Source organism: Pecten maximus, chromosome 18 (assembly GCF_902652985.1).
Source record: "Pecten maximus chromosome 18, xPecMax1.1, whole genome shotgun sequence".
Lineage (NCBI taxonomy): Eukaryota > Metazoa > Mollusca > Bivalvia > Pectinida > Pectinidae > Pecten > Pecten maximus.
This window is the reverse complement of record NC_047032.1, coordinates 31,337,503-31,347,567: the sequence shown is the minus strand read 5'-3', so window position 1 is coordinate 31,347,567 and position 10,065 is coordinate 31,337,503. Positions and strand designations below refer to the sequence as shown.

Below are 10,065 nucleotides of genomic sequence, written 5' to 3'. Positions count from 1 at the left end.
TTCGTAAAAACAGTTTAACAGTAATACTCTATACGAAAGCTGTGTAAATATCTTTAATATACAAATAAAAGGTGATTTGAACTATTGACTGGTTAGCTTCACGCTCCACTGGTTTATGTTAAGATAATACCACACGGTACCAGATCGAACTACATATACTGTACAAAATTACCATCAACGCGCAGTTCACATCAAAGTTGAAACTTTGATAAACATCTGTGGAGTAGTAGCCCAGAGCCATATATATATATATAACTGGTTGTGGATCGTGTTGTAGCCTCGGACGATTGCATGACTGACAATGCTTTTCAATCGACACCTATGGGTTCAATGAAGCATGAAGAGAACGCTAGTTGTTGACAAATAATTTCGTCGGTTCTCGAGTCTTCAATGAGTGTAGGCCAATCTGAACCAGCCGAGGGCATCGGCTGTCAGCTGGGCCGTCAACAGGTTGATGTTTCGTCTATTCTGAAACTTAATTTTTAACAGGAATATTTGACCAGGGACTTGCACGCACAGTTGTACATCGATATACATGTGTACGTATTCCACTTTCAATGATATTGTAAAAAGGATATAACGAACCCAAACGAGGAAGTCTAAACTTAACTATTAACGAACCATTAAGCTCCCGGTGATAACGACGACTACACAATGTATTTTAATTTTACAGAATAGAGTTAACTTTTACAAACAGGACATGAAGATTATCAGGACCAGTAAGATATAGTGGGTGTCCCGGATTTCCATGTCAGATAATGATCGAAATCAGATTACCAATGTAACAGAAACCAACGTATATAACACGACATCTATTGTTACTGTATATAAACCTGTTTTTCTTCCAAATCTTGGAAGTGAAACGTGTATACACGTCGTTTTTACTATGTCACGGTTGAGTGGTCACGGGTCCAAAGAAGCGCAGACGTCAAGGCTTGAGTGTTTTTCCGCTTGACTGACAATTTACATACATATCACATACATACTTCCTGTCATCCTCCAGTCTGCTGCCCACTCGGAACTCCGCTCCCAACGACCGATCTCCGGGATCAATTGTTATACGACCAGGTATAGTAAGGGCCGTTTTACTCCGGGAAGGTTACACAGCGGCTGGCGGTAGTCTGGAGCCGAGTCGCGCGTGCTATTGACTGACTCTGGTCCTTGCTGCTGATAGAGAACAGATTGATGCTGCTCTGTGGATTAATATTAATCTCTATATTTAGTGACCGGGCTGTCAAATATTAACAATGGTTGTCTGGATCTCAATAATACTCCTGGCAGTCGTGGTCAGTTTGTTTGTGCAGTTTCTGTGGGGAGGGGATCCTTCCAACTATCCCCCGGGCCCTTTCGCATGGCCCCTAGTGGGAAATCTCTTCAGCATTGCAGGAGGGGATGGATTCTACTCCAAAATCCTCGGACTACGCAGTCGCCACGGCGATGTATTCCGTCTCCGTCTCGGAGAGATGTCAATGATTGTTGTGTTTGGGCTTCAGAATGTTCGTCAAGTATTGGTGGAGAAAGGCGACCTCTTCAAAAATCGACCTAACTGGCTTTACATTCCAGCCAACGTAATCAAAAACAGGGGTAAGTAGTCATAAGTGTCCTGGTACTCATCAAACGTATCTCTGTTAATGTGACGTTCTTATTGTTCTTTATTACATAATAATGTTATACATATCCTTCCCAGTACCAGTAGTGTGATTTATACGTGTATAAATTAAAGTCCGCATTATATTTACACACTTTATGTGGTGGAGAGTTATAGAAATTTACCAAAATAGCTGCCCTTGACCTCTGATTGACCTCAGCATGTATATAACCTCTTTGCATGATTTCTATGTTGAACCTCTTTATTTGATTTGTTTGACCCCTGTATTTGATTTCATTGTTTGACCTTGGTATTTGACCCCTGGGTTTGATTTCTATGTTTGACCTCTGTGTTTGACCCCTATGTTTGATTACTATGTTTGACCTCTGTATGTGACCCCTGTGTTTGATTACTATGTTTGACCACGGTATGTGACCCCTGGGTTTGATTCTATGTTTGACCTGTGTTTGACCCCTGTGTTTGATTACTATGTTTGACCTCTGTATGTGACCCCTGTATTTAATTTCTATGTTTGACCTCTATGTTTGACCTCTATGTTTGACCCCTGTGTTTGATTACTATGTTTGACCTCTGTATTTGACCCCCATATTTGATTATGTTTGACCTCTGAATATGACCCATGTGTTTGATTTCTATGTTTGACCTCTTTATTTGACCCTCGGTTTTGATTTCTATGTTTGACCTCTGTGTTTGACCCCTGTATTTGATTTCTATGTTTGACCTCTGTGTTTGACCCCTGTGTTTGATTACTATGTTTGACCTCTGTATTTGACCCCCATATTTGATTATGTTTGACCTCTGAATATGACCCATGTGTTTGATTTCTATGTTTGACCTCTTTATTTGACCCTCGGTTTTGATTTCTATGTTTGACCTCTGTGTTTGACCCCTGTATTTGATTTCTATGTTTGACCTCTGTGTTTGACCCCTGTATTTGATTTCTATGTTTGACCTCTGTGTTTGACCCCTGTATTTGATTTCATTGTTTGACCTCTGTATGTGACCCCTGTATTTAATTTCTATGTTTGACCTCTGTATTTGACCCATGTGTTTGATTTCTATGTTTGACCTCTGTGTTTGACCCCTGTGTTTGATTACTATGTTTGACCTCTGTATGTGACCCCTGTATTTAATTTCTATGTTTGACCTATGTATTTGACCCCTGGGTTTGATTTCTATGTTTGACCTCTGTGTTTGACCCCTGTGTTTGATTACTATGTTTTACCTCTGTATTTGACCCCCATATTTGATTATGTTTGACCTCTGAATATGGCCCATGTGTTTGATTTCTGTGCTTGACCTATATTTGACCCCTTTGTTTGATTTCTATGTTTAACCTCTGTATTTGACCCATATGACAGGTCCCTGTGGAGTGAGGTCCCTGTGAAGTGAGGTCCCTGTGCAGTTATGTCCCTTAGACAAGGACTAGACCTGTGTTGATGCATAATATATTAATTATCTTTGACATTGACAAATTTAGATATACATACTGTGAATATAAAAAAAAGAGACAAACAACAAAGTATTTTACATATCAGATAATAATAATTAATGTTCAGTAGTAACAACAACTTTCCCCACAGTTTGATGGATGATTCAGGTACATTAGGCCTCTTCTTGACAGGTGTGTTATTTAACGATGATATCAGGTAATGACACGGGTAATTGATCCTACAGTAATTCATTATGTTCCTTGTAGTCACCTCACAGGACTGACAAAAATAGACATGAATCATATTAATGCATTTCTTGTAGCGTTTAAACATTAACATATCGTGTCAGACTTTACTAGATAGGGCTCCAGGAAACATGCCCATTCACTTTTCTCCTTTACGATTGTTTACATGACAGGGATGGGTGACCTCTGACCTTAGTTCTGGTTCTAAGAAATTGTTAAGAACATCCCTATTTATGATGTCTGTTCCCAGCTACATGACATGTACACTAACTGGTGATGGTTACAATGTAGTTCCTGTGATAAAGCCAGCAGTACAGAGTCTGGAGTACAGGCACTTGGCACTCCGAACCCACACTCTATATTATAGTATCCAGGGCTTTGGGAAGGGACCCTCTTGTCTCATTTTGGGAAAAAAATTGTGAATTGGGAAAGACTTTTCTGGAGTAAACTGCAAATTTTGGGAATTTGGCCCGGCTTTAAGATGAAATAATTCTAATTGGGAATGGGGCCCGTTAACGGCCCTAAAAAACCCTGAGAAAAAGCCCTGGTATCCATACCATAATACATATACATGTATATATGGACTGTTGGCTGGGAAACAAGTCCGTCGGATGGGACTTAAAACGGTGTCCCGTGTAAGAATGTCCAACTTGCACGATTAAGATCCCTCTGCGGTTTATCGATGAAGAGTAGGTGTGATAACGCCGGCCCAGAGGATAGGGATTTTTAGACCAATACTTGATTTTTCATATTATGTAATAGGTATTTAGACGGACGTCAAAAACCAAATTGACAGGGTAGGGTCGTCTCTCTTCTCCACTCATCTTCCATAGGGTAGGCGTAGCTGCTACTAAACAGGTGAGGACTCATTCGGACTCGGTGAGTCGTCTCAAAAATTACCCATAAGTTCTCCAAACAACTCCCCTCTCTTCTTTCCCACTCTTTCCTTTTACTCCATACTGTACCCACTCTACTTAATTTCCTATCTGTTCTCACCAGCTGAAAGGCCGCAAGGCCGTAATAGGGGATGTAAAACCTGTCAAATAAATAAAATAAATAAATGGCTGGGAATTCATGTCCCTGTGGAGTACTGCCAGTACTAGTATTTGACTGCTAGCTGGGAGGAAAGTTTAAATCAAGGATTGACATCTGTAGATATGAAGTAAATAACACAGATATAAACCAAATCATGAATCATTATATATACTACATGTATATGTATAGTGTATATTGTATTATCAGCTGGAGGTTTCAGGACTTTTTCTGGGGACTTTTGGGGGCAGTTTACGTACTCCATTTCCAATTGAATTTATTTCATATTTAAGCCTAATTCTCAAACTTTGCAATTTAATCATGCAAAAATCTTTCCTAATTCATGAATTTTCTTCCCAAAATGAGACAAAAAGGCCCTTTCCAAAAAAAGTGATTTAAGAAGGTTCACAGGGATTGTAAATCTGGTACATAATGTATTTTGTCAGAATAAATGTACGATATCAACTGGATAATGTAGGTGTTTCGTCCTTCTAGGGCTCATCAGTGATGTTAGGGGCATCATACAGCTGTATCGTCCTTCTACGACTTGTCAGTGATGTCAGGGACATCATACAGCTGTCTCATCCTTCTACGACTTTTCAGTGATGTCAGGGACATCATACAGCTGTTTGTCCTTCTGTGACTTGTCAGTGATGTCGGGGACATCGTACAGCTGTCTCATCCTTCTAGGACTCGTCAATGATGTAAGGGACATCATACAGCTGCTTTCGTCACTCTAGGACGCGTCAGTGATTTCAGGGACATCGTACAGCTGTCTTATCCTTCTAGGATCCATTCTTCAGTGATGTTAGGGGCATCATACAGCTGTCTCATCCTTCTATGACTCGTCAGTGATGTCAGGGACATCGTACAGCTGTCTCATACTTCTAGGACTCGTCAGTGATGTTAGCTAGGGGCATCATACAGCTGTTTGTCCTTCTATGATTCGTCAGTGATGTTAGGGACATCATACAGCTGTTTGTCCTTCTAGGACTCGTGAGTGATGTTAGGGGCATCATACAGATGTTTGTCCTTCTATGACTCGTCAGTGATGTTAGGGACATCATACAGCTGTTTCGTCCTTCTATGACTCGTCAGTGATGTTAGGGACATCATACAGCTGTTTCGTCCTTCTATGACTCGTCAGTGATGTTAGGGACATCATACAGCTGTTTCGTCCTTCTAGGACTCGTCAGTGATGTTAGGGACATCATACAGCTGTTTCGTCCTTCTAACACTTGTCAGTGATGTTAGGGACATCATACAGCTGTTTCGTCCTTCTAGGACTTGTCAGTGATGTCAGGGACATCATACAGCTGTCTCACCCTTCTATAAGCTAGGACTCGTCAGTGATGCTAGCTTTAGAAAATCAAGCTTGGCCTTAACAAATGTGAATTAAAATGAGGTTGAGTTCAATTAACTTATATATATAATTAAGTAACTTAATCAATTAGATACATGTGAGGGAGGCTTTCTGGTTTATCAAATGGATGATGAAGATGGCCTGCTTTTGAGGTCAAATGGGTCAAATGTATCACTTTAAACAACTTCTTCACAGCTAAGAGGATTATAGGGCCATTGTATGTCTGGGGTGAATCAGCCCTCATTCCTTTATAAAGAAATATTACACTGGGGTCTTATGTGACAGATGGTTTTATATAGGTGTCTGGATTACAACCATGTCCTAATAACACAGGTGTCCAGATTACACAGGTGTCCAGATTACACAGGTGTGTAGATTAGAACAGTGTCCTAATAACACAGGTGTCCAGATTACAGAGGTGTGTAGATTACAAATGTCCACATTACACAGATGTCTTGATTACACAGGTGTGTAGATTACACAGATGTCCAGATTATACAGGTGTGTATATTACACAAGTGTCCAGATTATACAGGTGTGTATATTACACAAGTGTCCAGATTATACAGGTGTGTATATTACACAAGTGTCCAGATTATACAGGTTTCCAATATAAACATATGACAAGTTATACATGTGTGTAGATTTTACAAGTGTGTAGATTACAACAGTGTCCTAATAACACAGGTGTCCAGATTATACAGGTGTGTAGATTACAAATGTCCACATTACACAGATATCCAGATTATACAGGTGTGTATATTACATAAGTGTCCAGATTATACAGGTGTGTATATTACACAGGTGTCCAGATTACACAGGTTTCCAGTATAAACATATGGCAAGTTATACATGTGTGTAGATTTTACAAGTGTGTAGATTACAACAGTGTCCTAATAACTCAGGTGTCCAGATTACACAGGTGTGTAGATTAGACAGATGACCATATTACACAGGTGTGTAGATTAGACAGATGACCATATTACACAGGTGTCCAGATTACACAGGTTTCCAATATAAACATATGGCAAGTTATACATGTGTGTAGATTTTACAAGTGTGTAGATTACAACAGTGTCCTAATAACAAAGGTATCCAGATTACACAGGTGTGTAGATTACACAGATGACCAGATTACACAGCAGTACATGTGTCCAGATTATACAGGTGTGCAGATTACACAGGTATCCAGATTACACAGGTGTGTAGATTAGACAGATGACCATATTACACAGGTGTCCAGATTACACAGGTTTCCAATATAAACATATGGCAAGTTATACATGTGTGTAGATTTTACAAGTGTGTAGATTACAACAGTGTCCTAATAACAAAGGTATCCAGATTACACAGGTGTGTAGATTACACAGATGACCAGATTACACAGCAGTACATGTGTCCAGATTATACAGGTGTCCAGATTACACAGGTATCCAGATTACACAGGTGTGTAGATTAGACAGATGACCATATTACACAGGTGTCCAGATTACACAGGTGTGTAGATTACACAGCAGTACAGGTGTCCAGATTACACAGATGTGTAGATCACAACAGTGTCCTAATAACACAGGTGTCCAGATTACGCAGGTGTCTTGATTACACAGGTGTGTAGATTACTCAGGTGTCCAGATTACACAGGTGTGTAGATTACTCAGGTGTCCAGATTACACAGGTGTGTAGATTACTCATACACAGGTGTCCGGATTACACAGGTTTATTTAGATATATACAGTGGGATCGAGGTGGTTTTAGTTGATACACTATGGCTACAAGTGATAAACATTCTTCACCAGATATAACCCAGTACTGTCTAAATCCCCCAGATATAACCCAGTACTGTCTAAATCCCACAGATATAACCCAGTACTGTCAAATCCACCGATATACCCTTACTGTCTAATCCCCTGATTAACCATTACTGGTCTAAATCCTCAGATATAACCCAGTACTGTCTAATCCCCCAGATATAACCCAGTACTGTCTAATCCCACAGATATAACCCAGTACTGTCTAAATCCCACAGATATAACCCCAGTACTGTCTAAATCCCCCTGATATAACCCAGTACTGTCTAAATCCCTCAGATATAACCCAGTACTGTCTAAATCCCACAGATATAACCCAGTACTGTCTAAATCCCACAGATATAACCCAGTACTGTCTAAATCCCCCAGATATAACCCAGTACTGTCTAAATCCCACAGATATAACCCAGTACTGTCTAAATCCCACAGATATAACCCAGTACTGTCTAAATCCCACAGAATATATAACCCAGTACTGTCTAAATCCCTCAGATATAACCCAGTACTGTCTAAATCCCCCAGATATAACCCAGTACTGTCTAAATCCCTCAGATATAACCCAGTACTGTCTAAATCCCCCAGTACTGTCTAAATCCCCCAGTACTGTCTAAATCCCCCTGATATAACCCAGTACTGTCTAAATCCCCCTGATATAACCCAGTACTGTCTAAATCCCACAGATATAACCCAGTACTGTCTAAATCCCCCAGTACTGTCTAAATCCCCCTGATATAACCCAGTACTGTCTAAATCCCCCTGATATAACCCAGTACTGTCTAAATCCCACAGATATACCAGTACGTATAAATCCCCAGATATAACCCTAGTTACTGTCTAAATCCCACAGATATAACCCAGTACTGTCTAAATCCCACAGATATAACCCCAGTACTGTCTAAATCCCACAGATATAACCCAGTACTGTCTAAATCCCACAGATATAACCCAGTACTGTCTAAATCCCACAGATATAACCCAGTACTGTCTAAATCCCACAGATATAACCCAGTACTGTCTAAATCCCACAGATATAACCCAGTACTGTCTAAATCCCCCTGATATAACCCACGTACTGTCTAAATCCCCCTGATATAACCCGAGTACTGTCTAATCCCCCTGATATAACCCAGTACTGTCTAATCCCCCTAATATCCCCCACGTACTGTCTACATCCCACAGATATAACCCCGTACTGTCTCTAAATCCCACAGAATAACCCAGTACTGTCTAAATCCCACCTGAATGATAACCCAGTACTGTCTCAAATCCCACCCTGATATAACCCTAGTTTTACTGTCTAAATCCCACAGATATAACCCATTACTGTCTAAATCCCCATGATATAACCTCCGTACTTCTAAATCCCCACAGATATAACCCAGTACTGTTCTAAATCCCACAAGATATAACCCAGTACTGTCTAAATCCCTCAGATATAACCCAGTACTGTCTAAATCCCACAGATATAACCCAGTACTGTCTAAATCCCCCTGATATAACCCAGTACTGTCTAAATCCCACAGATATAACCCAGTACTGTCTAAATCCCCCTGATATAACCCAGTACTGTCTAAATCCCACAGATATAACCCAGTACTGTCTAAATCCCCCTGATATAACCCAGTACTGTCTAAATCCCCCTGATATAACCCAGTACTGTCTAAATTCCACAGATATAACCCAGTACTGTCTAAATCCCACAGATATAACCCAGTACTGTCTAAATTCCACAGATATAACCCAGTACTGTCTAAATCCCCCTGATATAACCCAGTACTGTCTAAATTCCACAGATATAACCCAGTACTGTCTAAATCCCACAGATATAACCCAGTACTGTCTAAATTCCCACAGATATAACCCAGTACTGTCTAAATCCCACAGATATAACCCAGTACTGTCTAAATCCCCCTGATATAACCCAGTACTGTCTAAATCCCACAGATATAACCCAGTACTGTCTAAATCCCACAGATATAACCCAGTACTGTCTAAATCCCACAGATCTAACCCACTACTGTCTAAATCCCCCTGATATAACCCAGTACTGTCTAATTCCCCCTGATATAACCCAGTACTGTCTAAATCCCACAGATATAACCCAGTACTGTCTAAATCCCCCTGATATAACCCAGTACTGTCTAAATCCCCCTGATATAACCCAGTACTGTCTAAATCCCCCTGATATTACCCAGTACTGTCTAAATCCCCCTGATATAACCCAGTACTGTCTAAATCCCACAGATATAACCCAGTACTGTCTAAATCCCCCTGATATAACCCAGTACTGTCTAAATCCCCTGATATAACCCAGTACTGTCTAAATCCCCCTGATATTACCCAGTACTGTCTAAATCCCCCTGATATAACCCAGTACTGTCTAAATCCCACAGATATAACCCAGTACTGTCTAAATCCCCCTGATATAACCCAGTACTGTCTAAATCCCCTGATATAACCCAGTACTGTCTAAATCCCCCTGATATAACCCAGTACTGTCTATCCACAGATAACCCAGTACTGTCTAAATCCCCCTGATATAACCCAGTACTGTCTAAATCCCCCTGATATAACC

At 40.3% G+C, this 10,065-nt stretch overlaps 1 protein-coding gene across 1 annotated transcript in view; it reads left to right on the top strand.

The window, feature by feature from the left end:
• The first annotated feature begins 419 nt into the window (after positions 1–419).
• LOC117316069 (cytochrome P450 2J6-like) overlaps positions 420–10,065 on the top strand; it is a 37,745-nt gene continuing 28,099 nt past the window's right edge. The window contains exon 1 of the mRNA XM_033870551.1: positions 420–1,584. Within this exon, the coding sequence (XP_033726442.1) occupies positions 1,248–1,584 (337 nt within the window). The 5' untranslated portion in view covers positions 420–1,247. The remainder of the gene's footprint in view (positions 1,585–10,065) is intronic.